This window comes from Triticum urartu, chromosome 5 (genome assembly GCF_003073215.2).
Source record: "Triticum urartu cultivar G1812 chromosome 5, Tu2.1, whole genome shotgun sequence".
NCBI classification, from domain to species: Eukaryota; Viridiplantae; Streptophyta; class Magnoliopsida; order Poales; family Poaceae; genus Triticum; species Triticum urartu.
The window spans coordinates 6,570,895-6,589,374 of NC_053026.1; the positions used below are offsets into that span (position 1 = coordinate 6,570,895).

General features: G+C 43.3%; 1 protein-coding gene and 1 pseudogene across 1 annotated transcript; both read left to right on the plus strand.

The window, feature by feature from the left end:
* Positions 1–2,476: 2,476 nt before the first annotated feature.
* On the plus strand, positions 2,477–8,378 carry LOC125555712 (serine protease HTRA3-like). The gene is made up of 10 exons (XM_048718574.1): positions 2,477–2,633; positions 2,744–2,908; positions 3,013–3,167; positions 3,691–3,978; positions 4,109–4,239; positions 6,995–7,112; positions 7,187–7,279; positions 7,391–7,450; positions 7,567–7,656; positions 8,331–8,378. Exons 1-9 carry the CDS (start codon positions 2,477–2,479, stop codon positions 7,654–7,656), a joined length of 1,257 nt encoding a protein of 418 aa, XP_048574531.1. The 3' UTR covers positions 8,331–8,378.
* Positions 8,379–12,723: 4,345 nt separating this feature from the next.
* Positions 12,724–15,318, plus strand: LOC125555713 (annotated as a pseudogene).
* The last annotated feature ends 3,162 nt before the right edge of the window (positions 15,319–18,480 follow it).

Below are 18,480 nucleotides of genomic sequence, written 5' to 3' on the forward strand. Positions count from 1 at the left end.
TTGAATCACAGGCTCTTGCACAGCATATGCTCCTTCGATCAAGATGATGGAGCAGAAAAAACACATCTACTACGGGAGACTTGGTGCAAATACGACCAAAATCTCGCAGTAGAGAGAGAAACCAGCCACGGCGTCGAACGGCGCCGTCCTGGGACAACAGTCGCCGGCAGCCGCGCTGCCGCCAAGAAGGCGGCCGGCAGCGGGCCAGCAAACCCTAGTCGCCTGGTGTTCGCCTCGCAACAGAGAGAAAAACAATTCAGCTACCATGTTCCTCATATTGATCGGCCTTGAACGATTTAAGTGATCAACATTCTCTGTCCAGCCGAAATATAGGACGGATATAAATACACATAATCGCGACGCATCCGTCATGTTGGACTCGATAGGTAGGACCCTCCGCAAACTGCATCAAAATCCTCCGGCCCCGACTTGTCGGGCCAGACATTTTGCTCTCCTCTCTTCTCCCTCGTCCGCGTCGGCCCGACCCTAGCTCCGCCGTAGTACTAAGCCCTTAGCACCGCCAGAACACTCCTACTCTCCACTCTTGCCGCTACGAACGTTGTTGCCGGCCCGGATGTCACCGTAGTATGTTTCGGCTATTTTCGGACTGCACTTTTGCCCTCCATGTGATCCCACATTGAAAAACAAAATAGCTAAGGTATGGATTATGCACTTTGCCCGATATGCCGTATGAGGGTCGTCTGAAGCCGTCCGCGGGCGTATCAACGGACGTTTAGGGGCTGGATTTGCGATGTCTATAGATGTTTTTTTAAGGAACAGGCTGTAGATGTTCTTATTCAACCCCGTGGTCATGGCTAGTTTTTTTTCTTCTGAAGAGACCGTAGCCTGGGTATGCTGGGAGGTGACGACATGGGCTAGACCTGGGTCATGCGGCTATGGCCATAGTTTTGGGAGATGGCGACGACGCCCATTGGTATTGTTCCCCTTCTTGGAGGCGTTGCTGAGGTGCGTCGGCATCTCATCCTTAAAATTGTGCTTGGTTGTTGACTTTGGGCAAAATTCTAGGCCCGGTTCTGAATCGGCGATAACGGTGTTCTCGATGCCGTCCCTCTATAGGGAGCATCTTGTACGGAGACACGGCTTGGAGGTTATGTGTTGCGTTCCTTCGATGCTCGTTCTATCCCAGATTGATCTTCAGGGGGCGGTATGTACGCCATTGTTGGTGCCTCCGATGTCTTTCTCAAGATCGAGCCACTCCCGCCACTTACTCGCTGACCTCTCGTAGGCAGACATTAATGGGTGGATGGTGCATAGATAAGGGAAGCCTCGTTGGCATTTGTCAGTTCAGGGTAGGCCCCTTTGTGTTGTGGTTGTAATGTGTGTGGTGGCTTGTCTTCGGGAGGAATATCTGGTGCACCGAAGCTTGTGGTGCTACCGGTGCACTGAAGTCATATTGTGCATTTAAGATGTTCAAAAATTTCTGAATTTTTTTAGCACATTCATACAACATCAATGTGGATTGTCACAAAATTTCAAGTCAAAGTGCAAAACATAACTCGAAAAAACAAAAATGACAAATTCAACACTGAATAGTATGTAACATAACTTGGGCTCTAGATTTGGCCCATTATCACATTGATGTCAAATTTGTTATTTTTATATCTGAAAAAATATTTCAACTTTTTGTGACATCATACATTGATGTTACATTAACGTGCTAGATTTTTTGAAAATATTCTATGACATCCGGTGCGCCGGTAGCACCACAAGTGCGGGTGCACTGGATACATTCCCCTTGTCTCCGAACTATACCTGGTGTGGAAAAAGTGCATGAATTTTCAAAAAGTTCATAGATTTTTTATTTTAAATTTGGAAAAGTTTACAAATTTGAAAAAAGTTGATGAATTTTTTAAAAAACCACGAAATTTTAAAAAGTTCACGAATTTTTTTATTTAAAGATTTGAAAAAATTTCACGAATATGGAATTTTTTTATTAAATTGAAAAACTTCATTAATTTCAAGAAAATTATAATCTGAAATAAAACGTTCGCGCATTTGAAAAAGCTCACAGATTTGAAAAAAAGTCCACGTTTATAAAATGCTGATAATAAAATGAGAAAGTAAAACGAAAATGAAAGTTAATCAGAAAAAAGAAAAAAAAACGGAAGGAAAACCGGACGGGGAGAAGCTTGCCAAAACCGGGTTGCACCAGCGGCTCGCGACGTCGCGTGCAGGCTGCGAGCAAAAGAGAGAAAAACAATAAATGGGCCAAGCCCAGCACAGAGGAGGGTGGTCTCAAAAAAAAAAAAAAAACCGGCGGCGCCATTGGAGGATCTGCCACCATGACCACAGTCGTTCGGATCAGTTGGAGTCGGTCGGTGGACTGTTGGAGAGAAGAAGGCGGCGGCGGCGGCGGCGCGATTGCTAGAGGAGGATCGGTTGGTTTCTCGATCGTGGCCATCCAAGAAAGAGGATGAGTGCGGCGGGTGGGGAGAGATCCAACAACAGAAGAACCATGACGGCCGATCCGACCAGCCGAGACGATCCCTTGGCCTTGCCGGAGAAGAAGAAGAAGGTGAGTGTGCGGAGAGACGAGGCATCGTTCCCTGATCCAGACGCGTGGATTCTCAGCGATGCCGACTTGGCCAGGATGGAACGCGACCAGAAATCAGGTCCGTCTCGTCCATTTTTTCATCAGTCATCAGTTCACTCTCGATTTTTTTCATCAGTCAGTTTATTTACTCAAGATGTAAACGCAACTGTTTAATTAATTAATTATTACTCTCGATCAATATATATATAGCTCCACCGCCTGTGAAAATCCCTACGCTCGATTACTTCAAACCCCCGACCCGGTTTCACACCGCCGAGGTCTTCGCCGTCCGTGATTCAAGCGAGGCCGCGCTCTCTGCTGCCAGATTTCTCCTAGGGGTTTCATCCTCTCTTGGTATGTAGGATGTGTATATGCAGCCTCTCTGGTTTGGATTGATTGATCCATTGCCCGTCGCGCAACTTAAAAATGTATGTATCAATCGTGTTTGAATCACGCAGATGGTGAACCACTGAGACGCTGCTCCGGCTTCTTGGTTGATTGGGATGAGGAGAAGAAAGCCGGCCTTGTTTTGACAACTGCGCGTCTGATTCGCACAAAGGATTCTCCTGACAGCGGCTGGTCAGGTGGCGAAGAGTATGCTCCTCGTGCTGATGTGAGTTAAATGTAGTGTTTCTTCTAAAAAACATCTATCATTCTTTTCCAGCCCAGCCGCTTCCACCCCCAAATAAATTACTAGTTGCAATTCTCTTGTTTTTCTTGTGTGTGCTACCATTCGCCTTTCCTAATAATAACAAAATGGAAATGGCACATGTGTTTGCTTACTAAGCATTGTTCAAAAATCTTATATAATCTGCCCCGCAGCCTTTTTTAGGTCAATGTTCATTTGTTAGATTACACCAATGCAAGGACATGTTTTTTTTTGTGCTATATATATTGGCCTTTCGATTTAATAACAAAATGGAAACATCATATGTGATTTTCTTACTAATTAAGCATTGTTCAAATCTCTAGTACAATCTGTTCCGGAACTTTGTTTTTAGAACTGTTCATTTGGTAGACGGGACCAGTGCAAAGGACACACTTTTTGTGCTCTTGGCCTTCTCTAGTTAATAACAAAATGGAAACATCATCTGTTCAAATCTCTAATACAATCTGTTCCGGAACTTTCTTCTCAGGTCACTGTTCATTTGCTAAATGGCACCAGTGCAAAGGGCGATCTGGTCTACTATCAGCCCCATTACGGTATCACTTTCTTGAATGTTGAGGTGGATCAACCAATCAAGTTACCATCTTTTTGTGAAGAAGATGTAAAATTTGCTCAAGATGTTTTTCGGCTCGGAAGAGACGATTCCTTAAATCTAAGGATAACATATGCTAGGGCAGAATATAAGAATCCAAACATGTATCGGCGGTACCACAATGTGTATTTCCGTTCTCCAGACGAGCATGGTGATGATAATGAGGTAATATATCCTATCATGAGATAGTATTATATACATTTGTTACAACTATTAGTTTTTCTATGTCATTTGTTTTATAACATTTTTCTTGTTACTGTAAACTCTCATGTTTTGTCAATGTGAATTGTTGTAGTATGACAATGGGGGCCTAGTCATTGACTTGAATGAAAACGTTGTCGGAATGGTCAACGTCCCTAAGAGATTTGGGTCTTTTATACCTTCTTCCATTTTGCTCAACTGTTTGGATTCATGGAAGAAATATCGGTGCGTTTTTCCTCTCACCTCTGAGATAGTATCTATATGATTGGTGATGCTAAGCTAATGTGTTCCCTCCTATTGTTTTCTTCTTACTTATTGTTGTTTTCTTCTTACTTATTGTTAGAAGTCAAACTATTTTTTGTAGTATCTATTTGCTCACTTTTATGCAATTTAACAATGTTCAGGATATCGGTAACTGGTAGCATATGGTTGGGTGTTGAGTAGGGATTAATTGGCTTATCAGCCTATTAACTGAATTCATTGGTAGGTTAACTAGGGCCATGTCTATATATATATCCTAGGCTGCATCTGAATTGATTTTCAATATTGGAGCCTGTGTTTTGATTTTCGGCCGAAAAAAGTGGATTTCGGCCGAATTTCGGCCATCTCGGCCTGGGGCGAAAAGTATATTTAGGCCGAAATTGCTTAAATTTGGCAACTTTTGGTCAAATTGCAGTCAAAATTTGGTCAAATTTCAGCCGAAATTTTTGAAAATGGCCGAAATCCGGCCATCTCGGCCTAGGGCAAAAAAAAGCTCAAACCGAAAATCAAAACACAGATTGGAGCACATGCTGCAGTAAAAGCAGCCATAGATTGCCGCAAATGCCAAATGCACCACACAAGTGCATTTTAGATACTATTCAGGGTGGACACGGTCCGGGCCGGTCCGGTCCCTGACCGAGCCGCCGTTTGGACCGGCCGCCGGCGGACCGGACCGAGCAGCACAGCGGTCCTCTTTTCCCGGACCGGACCGGCAGAGGTAAAGCTCGGGCCGGACCGACAGGACCGGCCGCGGCGGCGAGGTCGTGACTACGGCGGCGTGAAGAGACGACTCCGGTGAGCTTCTAGACACGATGGAGACAACTGCGTGATCGAGAACGGCGACGGTTCACACATGGGAACAACAGGACGCGGTGGCGCCGGCCGAGGCGCGCATGTTTATTCTTTCGCAGATTTTCCGTTACATGCAAGCAATTTAATGGATGCATGAGCCCACGATTTTGTGCGTATCGTGACTGCCGTAATTAGAGGATCAAGTTTTACGTGGAGTCAGTCGTGGGATGACGACGTAATTAACGGATCGAACCTCGTTTGTCTAGTTATTTATATTTTCTGTTTGACGGAAAGAAAGGAAAGGAAAACGGCCCACGATTTTCTGTGTGCGGGCGGGGCAGCCACGATCACTATTTCTTGCAGTATCTATTTGCTCACTTTTATGCAATTTAACAATCTTCAGGATATCGGTAACTGGTAGCATACGGTTGGGTGTTGAGTTAGGGATTAATTGGCTTATCAGCCTATTAACTGAATTCATTGGTAGGTTAACTGGGTCATGTCTATATATATCCTAGGCTGCATCTGAATTGCTTTGCAATATTGGAGCACATGCTGCAGTAGAAGCAGCCATAGATTGCCGCAAATGCCAAATGCACCACACCAATGCATTCTAGATACTACATAGGAGAGCGACACTGCAGCAGCAGAACAGCAGCAGTATTACATCAGAGAGGAGAGGAGTTTACCTTGCAGCCTGGTGAAGCCATGGATAGAGGACAGGAGGAGCATATGGCGAAGCAGCTGGAGGAGTGGAGGTGTGTCCGCTGCGGTAACGCAGGCAGCTGCTCGAGGAGGGTCAGCGCCGACGACTGCTTGGCGTGGGGGCTGCTCCTCCATGAGTGGGAGAGAGCACGGACCAACCTAATGCGCTGGGGCTGCTCCTCGATGAGCGGGAGAGAGCACGGACCAACCTAATGCGTGGGAGGCTGTGGGTAAAGGGAGGGAATGAGCTAAATTTGGGCCAAAATTACCCAGGCAGTTAATCAGTCCAGCCAATAATTCGGTCTGACAAGCCGATTAATCTGCTTGTTAGACAGATAAATTGGTCCACCCAGTTAATTGCGTGAATAGATCCTTTTTAACTGACTGATATGCCGATTAACTGGCAGATATATATTTTGAACAGTGCAATGTAATGACCATAAGTTATGTTAGGATTCTCAAAGAAAATGTATCATTTTCGTGTTTTATGTATATACACACAGTCATATGTTTGTAAAAGTGGCTAACATAAGCAATTTAGCAATAATAATTATTTATAAGCAAATCAAGAGCTGAAAATAAAACAAGTAGAACCATGCTGAGACTACAAAATGGTTCATGATGACAACTAGATATAATAAGGAACTGATAAGGCATTATAATTCCGATTCGCATGTCTTCAGCCAAATTGTAGAGTAAAGTTAAATGGAAAACTATCTTTTAGGTTCTCTCTGTCAATTTTGACGGACAATTTCCTGAAACCTAGGAGATATTCAAATACTCTTTGTGGTACTCAATTGTTCCTGGTTATGTTGAAATATGATGTTTTACTTTTACGTAATGTCATGAAAACCCGTCTTTGAGCATTTTTCAACTACAATGAATGATTCATCCCTTTTCGGCCTTTTTGAACTTTATTTGTATCAAAATATTTGGTGGCCCTTAGATAGAAGTTGGATTCCACTAAAGATGACTTATTTTGAAAGGGTTACTTACTCCTGTATACCTTGCTCAAAATATGTTGCTTTTTAACATGTTAAATAGAAGTTGAGTTCCACCAAAGGTTTGCTTATTTCGAAAAAAATTACAACTCCTGTATACCTTGCTCGAAGTATGTTGATTCTTTTAACATGTTAGATAGAAACACCAAAGATTGCTTATTTTGAAAGGTTTCATTATACCTTGCTCGAAATATGTTAAAATGGTGTCTGATTTGGTGTAGGTGCATCGCCCGGCCCCATCTTGGGATGATGTTTCAAGCCATCAAGCTTCTAGAACCTGCTCATGTTGACATGTTATGGCGTATGTATAACATTGATCATGGTCTTATTGTTCAAGAGGTATGTAATGGCTTCCGGAAGGTGCTCCTTTTCCCATGTGTATATGGTATAATTGTTTGGCAATTGAAGCCTAGGTGTCGAAAGGATCTAATGCTGAGATACTCGGAATCCAAAAAGGTGATGTTATTGAATCTATCAATGGAAAACCTGTTTCTACCACAATTGAGGTGGGTGTATTAGAGATTTGTTAGGTTAATGAGTTGGAAATAAATTACATTTGTGTGATAGTTGTTAGCTTAACGGTCTTGACTGCAATGCTTTTTCTCTGCAATTGTCAGTTGGAAAATACGCTGATGATCACATGCAAGGGCCCTTCAGGTGCTGAAGTTCATATTTCTGTAAGTTCATTTATATATTATAACGGTGGTTTGCTTGATCACTGCCATCCATTCCTCTGTACCGAAGTATCATTAGCAAGTGCTAGCACTAAGAGATTTTCCCCCTAACTCCATAGGTTGGGGTGTTTCACACACTCAAAAAACAACGAAGCACCGTACAGTGGACTGCAGAATTATCAGAACTTGGAGAAGTTCTTACAAGCTAGGTACACCCTCCTCTTTTAACTAGACCCATCTACAGATTATTATCCATATTATTATTTCAATTCTCATGTATGTATATTCCATTTTTTTGCTGATAATTATTATCCAGATATAATGCTAGCACTAAGTCTGTAAGCTTATGTCACACTCTTACATGACACCCATGTGATCTCAAATGAAAAAAATAGCGCGCTACAGCAAAATAGTGGCGACCTCAAAATATGCTATTAGCGAGACGTTGTACACCGATATATTTAGCGAGGCAATTCTCAATACGCTATAGCGTGCTATTAGCGACGCTATAGCGCGCTATTTTTTTCAGTGGATATCATAGCACACCATAAAGTATGCTGATATTTTGGAAGTTTATGGTTTTGTTAAATAGGTGGTGCGCAGCAAGTAAGTTGTAGAGAAAGACTTCATCCATGTTTTCTTCACCAAAGCATCCACATCTTCCATTGTAGACTTGGAAGTTTTAGATTTTTTGGAACAAGAGATGCATGTTGGGGCTTGTAGGTTTGTCGACGGGCGCTAACTTTGAGTTGTGTGACATTTTGCAAAGAATTTGATTAAATATTGCTTGCATGTTCCCTCTCTCATTCACCTTGGGAGAGGTTTTTTGCATGCAAAAGAAGGCTTGGTTATTTGACTCATGTTGTGTTATTGTTTGTTACAGGTCCTATAGACTCCTGAACAGGCTGCCAGAAGAGGGATGCGAGAAAATGCCAGAAAAGGGATGTTTCTGTAGAGCTGTGCCTGTGATGGATATTTACCTGTGACCATATGTTGTAGTAGTAGTCTGGATATATTAGAAATAACATATTTAGTTGTAGTCAGTGCCAAAGTAGCAGCCCGTTGTGAGATTCTCTGTTCTGCTAAAAGAAATGCAGTACACCATACTGAAACCCCTCTTTTTTGAGTATTCCATGTGTCAAATAGTTAACCTATTTTACATGCCCTTTTGTTCATGATCAAGTCAGTATGTCAACATTTATTTTATTACACAAGTTCATGAGCTTTGCCATTTCTCAGTTAAGGAAAAGTTACTCAGACATATAGCCAGTTCACACACAATCCCTAAAAAAAAGTTCACAAACAACAGTTCAGGAAGGACACCTCCCTTGGCATGCTTCTGCTGGACGGCCTGACCGAGTTTTTGGTCGGCGTGAGCCACTTGTGGGCTGGGTTGGGCCACTGAGCCAAGCTGCCACTTTGGAGTGGAACTGGGCTCTCGAGAGGACGTCCTGATCATGCGCTGCTGTTCTCCTCAGGCCGATAGCCGTGCCGCCTCCCTATACCTCGCCAAGCCCCCACCCCGTTTGGCCAATGTCGTGCTGCCGCTCACCGATCTTCTCAAGTCGACCCAAGCCGGACGTAAGCTCGTGCGGCACCCCTCCTGGTGGCTCGGTCGGCAAGTGAACCGGCTCTGCTCGGCTTAGAAAAGGGCTATGGAGGAGTGGAGGATCTCGGCCCTTGCCGGTTGAAGGGCTCCCTTTTTTCATACTCTTTTGAGGTTTGTTAGTGTTTGTGTTTACGTTAGGGCTCAGAGAAGCGAGGCGGCGGCGGCTCTCTAAAGATGAAATAAAGTTCTCCCCGCCTAGTCTCCGTCCCGGTGGTGTTTCTAGCATCGTTGAAGGGCGTGTGGAGGTTTGTCTCTGGCGGATTTCATGGGATTCGGTCGGCATTTGTCTTCGGTGAATCCATGTGGATCATATTTTCGTTCGTCTGTGTTCGTGTGTTTACAGGTTGGATCCTTTCGATCTACACTTCTCTTCATCGGTGGTACTTGATGTTCTAGTGAACTGGTCCTACGGGACCTTACTCCTTAGCACGATGACTTCCCGACTATCTACTAGAACAAGGTTTGTCCGGCTCCGATTAGAGAAGGGAGAAGACGGCAGTGCGCCTTCGGCTCGTTTCAGTGCTAGTAGTCATCTAAAAGAGAAGAGTACACAAATCCGCCAAAAACTTTGCTACTAGAAGGAAAAGACATCTGATTGTCAAAAAAACAGGAAAAGACATCTCTAAAAAGAGAAAAGGAGATACCTAAAATAAAAATGTTATTTTTTTACTATAAGTACATATTTGCGTTTTAGCATTTTTTATATTACAATTAATATGTTTCAAGTAATATCTTGTTTGTGCCACTATCCACTAGATTTTAATAAATTATGGTTGTGCCACTAAAGCTTGCGAATACAATAGCCACACGCCCATGTGCAACATTTCGGTGAGTTGCCGGCAGGTCAGGCCTTGTTTCCATCTCCTTTGACACGCTTCCTCCTTCGAGTGATCCACCACACTTATCACATCAACCGCAGAGAAGAGAAGATGCATTTGACCGTAGCATCCCTTGTGACAGGACAAGACATGGCGACCATGCAGCCCAGCATGCAGTAAGGGGCTGTTTGGTTTCTAGCCACATCTTGCCACATTTTGCCACACCTCAGCTTAGGCAAGTTTGACTAAGTTAGATGGGTGTTTGGTTCTAGCCACATCTAAGGCAAGAATTTTTTTATGAGAAGTGAACCCCACATGTCATAGACACAAAAAGTGTGGCAAGATTCCCTTAGGCAAGCCAAAGTGTGGCTAACAATTTGAGCAACTCAAGTTAGGCAAGTGTAGCAAGTATGGCAAAAATAAGTGGTCATATATGACAAACATAGTCACAATCCAAACAGCCCATAAATCCCGCGGACTCTCGTGTCTACCAAGACAGTCGCACATGCCCTTTGAGAATCCGTCCAACTACCGCCTCCACCCCCAGCATTCAGCACATCACTCACCTTCATCGGGTTTCTCTCCTTGTACTTCCCGGCCGCCACTCCAACTGCTGGCCCTAGTCCTCGTTGAGTCTGACATGACGCTGCTCGTCCGTAGCCTATGCGTGAGCAACACGGTGGGACCCAGTGCCAGGCGCCAGTCTAGCCACTTCACGCATCATCGCATCATGCGAAGAAGGAAACCTCATCGACCTTTTGTGAGCAGGATGCATAGCGCGGAGCACCCTAGGGTTATCACCATGGACTTGGCTCCATCACCAAGGAACACTCACATCATATATACTAAGGTGAATTCTATCCATCAAACCTTGGCATTTCTATCAAGGACACACTGTGCGTGTGGGTTTTCTCGATGAGGAAGAACCCATGGTAGATAGTAGTGGACTTCCTCTACTCTGGGTACAAGAACCAACCACCTAAGTGTAGGTTGTCGCTTGGGGCAGATCAGGTCATCATTGCGCAGTTCCACAACCCCTTGGACATCGTACTCCTTGTCGGCCGCTCTTACTACTACATCTCGTAGTTCATCACATTCTCCCGCTTCAACATCTTCTCCCCTTTTGATAACAAGTTCTCACATATCTCTCTTTTGATGAGATTTGAGCCCATCTCCTGCAGTTCCAGGTGTGGGGAGGCTAGTAGTGAGCAGCAACAAGAGGAGGAGGCTTGCAGTTCCAGTAGTGGGGAGGCTAGTAGTGAGCAGCAACAAGAGGAGGAGGCGCTCTCGTGTCAAGGTTTAAGTTCATGTCATGTTTTATTTTGTGCTTCGTGTTTGTGTCCATTTGCTTCATTGCGATGTAATAAACTGTTTGTGCATGTTTGCTTTGCTTGCAACTTGATCGACACTACACTTTTTTCATTTTTTCAGTTTGTATCCGAGCCATGGTTTCCCTCTTTTTTTGTGTTCACACCAAATCAGGAACCAGCAAGAAAGATGGATCAATAATAATCAAAGGGGGTTCACAAACTAGAAAGACAAGTCGATCACAAACAAATACTATAATCACTGAAAAGCATTAGCATAATACATCCCTAATTATTACACACCACAAACTTGTTATTTTGGCATGGCGAGCAGATCTTCGCATCGCTGTTGGAGCAAACGGGGTTGGAGGCACCGGGAACTATGGAATCACCTATTCATTCAAAATTTCATGGCTCTGGCTGCTAATCGGCGAACGTATTCATGTCCACGAGGCACTTCCAGTGTGTTGATCCTTCAGCGACACTTCGTCATCGTCATCCTCACGGACCTCTACACGGTGACGGAAGACCACACCATCACTTAATCGTGGCCGATGAACGTGAGGTCACCGCCAACCACGCCTTGTTGCCCAAGTTGGAGGAGATGTTAGCCGAGCTTGGCGACATTGATGAACACAACAACGACCCGATGACGGGGACGCCGCAGGGCACCCACAACATTCTTCTCAAGTTTTTTTGTTTTTGTTTTCTATATTTTTTTATTTGTTTCTCCTTTTCACTTTCCTATTATTATTTTTCCTTTTTTCCATTTTCTTTCTTTTAGACCTTTTCACATTTAAAACATGTTGCCATTTTTTCCATTTTTTTATTATGTTCACCTTTTTTAAATGTTCAGAACTTCAAAGAAATGTTCACAAAAGTTGTATAAAAGTGTTCACAAATCCCAAAGAATATTTATATTTCAAAAAAATTTAGAAAAGGTTTTAGTAATGTTTATTTTTCACCAAAAGTTGTTATCAAATTTCAAAACATTCTGGTTTTTAAACTAAATAAAAAATTATTTTTTCTCAAAACCAAATAAATTCCACCTAATAAAGAGTAGAAGAAAAACCCCACTAGAAAAACCAGGAAGAAAATTACCCGAGTCGATTTTTTCGAGCGGTAATTGCTTGAATTGAATGAATCATTACGACCTCGATGGCCAATTGGGTTGGCCCAGTCACGACTTCTATGATACCGGCCGCCAATTTGACACGCTAAGCATCAAATAGGGGTTATTGCAAAAGGCAATCCCTATTTAACACATTATGCTTCAAGTTATGCTTTCACACACAGGAAACCAAACCACCATTTAGCGGTAGCCAATGTACATAGTGTTTCAGTTTTAGTTTAGTTTAGTTTTTGTTCTTCATTTTTTTGCCTTTTATTTCTAAAATTATCCTTATTAAAAAAAAAAAGTTCAGAAAGGCCCATGACCTGTCAATCTGCGAACAGACCGCAAGAACCCCGCGTACAGTCCGAAAGCAACACAGGCCACAATGTTTTAGCAGCCTCGGCGGCGCGATTGCAAGAGGATCGGCGATGCGCGCGAGCAAGAAGATGTTGAGCGCGGGCGTGGAGAAGCCCAATAACAAAAGGGCCACGGCGGCCGATCCGACCAGCCGAGGCGATACCAACGCGAAGAAGACGAAGAGGGATCCGTCGCCTGATTGCGTACGCCCTCGTCTTTGCCAAGATTGCACAAGACGAGATCGACAAAGAGTCAGGTCTGATTGCGCTATCCCGTAGCCACCATCCAAGTTTTCATTCGAATTCCTAAATAATGGTACAGACCGTCTTCATCTGCTCATGTGTGATCTGAATCATCTGACCGATATATGTTTATGTTGCTGCCGCCTGTAGCTCCCCGCCCTGTGCAAATTCCTACCATCGCTTACTTCAAACCTCCCACCTTGTTTCACACCGACGAGCTCTTTTCCGTCCGTCAATCTGGAAGAAAGGCCGTGCTCTCGGCTGCCAAATTTCTTCTAGGGGTCTCATCCTCTCTTGGTACGTTCTAATCCTCTGTATGTTTCGGATTTTTTGATCCATCGCCGCACGCAACTTAACGTATATATTAATTGTGCTTGAATCACACAGATGGTGAGCCGCTAAGACGGTGCTCTGGCTTCTGGGTTGATTGGGATGAGGAGAGCAGAACCGGCCTTGTTCTGACAACCGCGCGGCTGATTCGCACAAAGGATGCTCCTGTCAGCGTCTGGTCAGGCAGTGAAGAGTATGAATTGTTACAGTATGACAATGGGGGTCCAGTTATTGACTTGGATGGAAAAGTTGTTGGAATGGTCAACGACCCTGAGAGATTTGAGTCTTTTATACCTTCTTCCATTTTGCTCAATTGTTTGGATTCATGGAGGAAATATCGGTACGGTTTCCCTTTCAGTTCTGTGATGGACACAATGAAAATGTGTTCTCTCCTATTGTTTCTTTTTTAGTTATCGTTAGGAGTCAAACTATTTCTCATAGTATATCTATTTTATCATTTTTATGCAATTTAATGACCATAAAGTTATGTAAAGATTCTAAAAAGAAGTGAGCATTGTCGTATTTTATGTATATATATAGAGAGACATATGTTTAAAAAAGTGGCTGCAATAAATAATTTAACAATAATAATCATTTATAAGGAAATCATGAACTGGGTCTTTGATGGGGCCTAGACAAAAATAAACATGTATAGAACCACGCTGAGATGCTGAGAGTACAAAATGGATTATGATGACAACTAGTTATAAGAAGGGTTTTGCTTTGCATGTCCTTGGCCAAGTTCTACGGTAAAGTTTAATGGAAAACTATGTTTTAGGCTTTTCTCTCTATTTTGATGGACAATTTCCTGAAGCCATCTTTTTTCAAGGAGAGTTTCAAGTTAAACCTATGAGATATTCATGAACAAATATATTTTGTGATACTCAATTGTTCTCAGTCATAATGAAATACTCAGTTAATCCCCTCTACTATTTTGTGATACTCAAATGCATTTGTCAACTACTATGAATGATTCATCCCCGTTGGACCTTTCTGAACTCTATTTTTGACTCAAAATAATTGGTTATTGTTGTTTTTTCTTGACATGCTAAGATAGAAGCTCGATTCCACCAATGTTTGCTTATTTTGAAAATGTTACTTGCCCATGTATACCTTGCTTAAAATATTCTAAATGATTATCTGGTTTGATGTAGGCATTTCGCCTGGCCCCAACTTGGAATGACGTTTAAGGCCATCGAACTTCTAGAACCTGCTCATGCTGACATGTTATGGCATATGTTTAACATTGATGACGGTCTTGTTGTTCAAGAGGTAGGGTAATGACTTCCTGGAGGTGCTCAATTTCTCATGCATGTAGTGGTTAATTATTTGGCAATTGAACCCTGGGTGTCAAAGGGATCTAATGCTGAGATACTCGGAATCCAAAAAGGTGATTTTATTGAATCTATCAATGGAAAACGTATTTCTACCACAATTGAGGTGGGTGTATTAATGAGCTGAAAAGAAATTACATGCGCGATAGTTGGTGTCTTCATGGTCTTGACTGCAATGTTTTTTATCTGCAATTATCAGTTGGAAAATACGCTGATGAGCACATGCAAGGGACCTCCAGGTGCTGAAGTTCATATTTCTGTAAGTATATCATAACGGTGGTTTGCTTGATCCCTGCCATCCATTTCTTTGTACCGACGTATTATGAGCACAATGCTAGCACTAAGAGATATGTTTTGCTAACTCCATAGGTTGGGGTGTTTCACACACTCAAAAACAACGAAGCACCGTAGAGTTGACTTTAAAATTATCAGAACTTGGAGAAGTTATTACAAGCTAGGTACACATCTCCTCTTTTAACTAGCCCAATCTGCAGATTATTATTTCAATTCTCTAGTATGTATATTCCATTTTATGTAGATATAATTATTATCCAGATATAGTGCTAGCACTAAGTATGCAAGTTTATGTGCATTGTGCGATACACTCTTATGTGACACCAATGTGATGTTTAAAATATCATACCACACACCATAAAGTATGCTAAGTTTATGGTTTTCGTAAATATGTTGTGTGCAGCAAGTTGTGGAGAACAATCTTCATCCATGTTTTTTTAGCCAAGCATCCATCTTCCATATGTAGACTTGGGAGTTTTAGGATTTTTTCAAACAAGAGATGCATGTCTGTGCTTGTGAGATTTTCTGTACACCTTATTGAAACCCCTATTAGTGCATGAGGAAGCGTTGTTTATTACCTTATCCATTTGGTGGTCAACAAGGACAAGTATCTTGGCTCTGCACATACGCGTAAGCACGAGGAGGAGCAAGTATCTTGGCTAATGAACTTTCTGAAAAAGCACTAGCTAGTACTAATTTTTAACTGTGTTGCTGGTTTGTGGTAATTCTTTCCCATAGTGATCTGACTGTAAACCCATGTATATTTTTGCTGTTACAAGTAGATGAAATTTCTAAGTTCCAAGTGTAAGCTGGCATACATACGAGCTTGTCCGCTATTAAACCATGCGTCACAATCCTAGCTTGTGGTCTCTTATCTATTTGTGTGTTGACTTCTAGTCATTTGGCATGGAATTTGCAGTGGTCCTTGATGTTGATTTTGGTACATGGAGAATTCTGATGTTATGTCCTCAAGTTCTTTATCCTACCACTTGCCCATAACAACTGATGATGTACGTGCAATGATTCGTCCTGATTCCATTTTTTGTAAACCGGTGATGTTAGCTGAAAGAATGAATATTTTGTAGCTAAGTTTGTATTTATGTTTTGAAGCTGTGTGTAGCGAACTGTGATGTGAATATATATATCTTGAAGAAGTTAGTCCCTTTTTTTGCTACATTTCTTATTGGATGGTTTCATGCATATATTTCAAGATTAACATGTATTTTTCCTTGGCATTAAAAATAAATAAATAGTGAGACTAATTCCGTGAGAAATTGGTTGTAACCAAGATGACCCTGTGGAAGTGGAACAGAGTGTGTTGTGAACCAAAATCATAGATCAAATCGCAAAGGTGTTGTTTTCAATCGAACCTTTTGGTTTTTTTTTGCTTGCAAAGGGGTTTACCAGCATATTAAAGTCTAGGGAGTAACAACTCCCTCCATGACTTTATGATGTCAGCCGATTGAATCATTGAGATGAAAGTATATTAGACTGAAGCGATAGCTCCAAGAGAAGAAGGAAAACGAGCTAAAAAGAACAAACTGAATCTGCGGTCCTGCACAGTATGTCCATATCCAAACAACTGTGGTTGATATGTAGCTACATGACCAGCACCCCTCGCTTCCTCTACCCGCAATGCGGAAACCCTAGATTAGCTCATTCAACTTGCTTTGAGGTTTGTGTGCAAAAGAAGTAGTGTCAAAACACTGAGATGTTCAAAACAAACACCATACTCTTGAACCTGAGAAATTAACAATCAATTTATGTCTGGTTGCATATGTTGGAAATATGCCCTAGAGGCAATAATAAATTGGTTATTATTATATTTCCTTGTTCATGATAATCGTTTATTATCCATGCTAGAATTGTATTGATAGGAAACTCAGATACATGTGTGGATACATAGACAACACCATGTCCCTAGTAAGCCTCTAGTTGACTAGCTCGTTGATCAATAGATGGTTACGGTTTCCTGACCATGGACATTGGATGTCGTTGATAACGGGATCACATCATTAGGAGAATGATGTGATGGACAAGACCCAATCCTAAGCATAGCACAAGATCGTGTAGTTCGTATGCTAAAGCTTTTCTAATGTCAAGTATCATTTCCTTAGATCATGAGATTGTGCAACTCCCGGATACCGTAGGAATACTTTGGGTGTGCCAAACGTCACAACGTAACTGGGTGGCTATAAAGGTGCACTATGGGTATCTCCGAAAGTGTCTGTTGGGTTGGCACGAATCGAGACTGGGATTTGTCACTCCGTGTGACGGAGAGGTATCTCTGGGCCCACTCGGTAGGACATCATCATAATGTGCACAATGTGATCAAGGAGTTGATCACGGGATGATGTGTTACGGAACGAGTAAAGAGACTTGCCGGTAACGAGATTGAACAAGGTATCGGGATACCGACGATCGAATCTCGGGCAAGTATCGTCCGCTAGACAAAGGGAATTGTATACGGGATTGATTAAGTCCTTGACATCGTGGTTCATCCGATGAGATCATCGTGGAACATGTGGGACCAACATGGGTATCCAGATCCCGCTGTTGGTTATTGACCGGAGAACGTCTCGGTCATGTCTGCATGCTCCCGAACCCGTAGGGTCTACACACTTAAGGTTCGATGACGCTAGGGTTATAAAGGAAGTTTGTATGTGGTTACTGAATGTTGTTCGGAGTCCGATGAGATCCCGGACGTCACGGGAGGTAAAGATTTATATATAGAAAGTCATCATACGGTCACCGGAATAATTCGGGGTTGCCGGTATTGTACCGGGACCACCGAAGGGGTCGGGGGTCCACCGGGAGGGTCCACCTGCCCGGAGGGCCCTATGGGCTGTATGTGGAGAGGGACCAGCCCCTTAGTGGGCTGGGCGCCTCCCCCTAGGGCCCATGCGCCTAGGGTTTGGGGGAACCCTAAAGGGGGGGCGCCCCCCTTGCCTTGGGGGGCAAGGCAACCCCCCTTGGCCGCCGCCCCCTCCTCAGATTGGATCTGAGGGGGCCGGCCCCCCTCTCCCTTGCCCCTATATATATGTGGGGGTTGGGAGGGCAGCCGCACCCAAGGTTCTGGCGCAGCCCTCCCCTCTCCCAAGTCTTCTCCTCTCCCGTGGTGCTTGGCGAAGCCCTGCAGGATTGCCACGCTCCTCCACCACCACCAACGCCGTTGTGCTGCTGCTGGATGGAGTCTTCCTCAACCTCTCCCTCTCTCCTTGCTGGATCAAGGCATGGGAGACGTCACCGGGCTGTACGTGTGTTGAACGCGGAGGTGCCGTCCGTTCGGCACTAGGATCTCGGTGATTTGGATCACGACGAGTACGACTCCATCAACCCCGTTCTCTTGAACGCTTCCGCTTAGCGATCTACAAGGGTATGTAGATGCACTCTCCTTCCCTCGTTGCTGGTTCTCCATAGTAAGATCTTGGTGACACGTAGGAAAATTTTGAATTTCTGCTACGTTCCCCAACAGTGGCATCAGAGCTAGGTCTATTGCGTAGATTCTATGCACGAGTAGAACACAAAGTAGTTGTGGGCGTTGATTTTGTTCAATATGCTTACCGTTACTAGTCCAATCTTGATTCGGCGGCATCGTGGGATGAAGCGGTCCGGACCGACCTTACAC

What these genes read in the sequence shown, in the direction of transcription:
- LOC125555712 (XM_048718574.1), top strand. Translation starts at nt 2,477, where the DNA reads ATGACGGCCGATCCGACCAGCCGAGACGATCCCTTGGCCTTGCCGGAG. An exon ending in ATGGTCTTATTGTTCAAGAG is followed by an intron (nt 7,113 to 7,186) that starts GTATGTAATGGC and finishes ATTGAAGCCTAG; the next exon opens with GTGTCGAAAGGATCTAATGC. An exon ending in CTGTTTCTACCACAATTGAG is followed by an intron (nt 7,280 to 7,390) that starts GTGGGTGTATTA and finishes TGCAATTGTCAG; the next exon opens with TTGGAAAATACGCTGATGAT.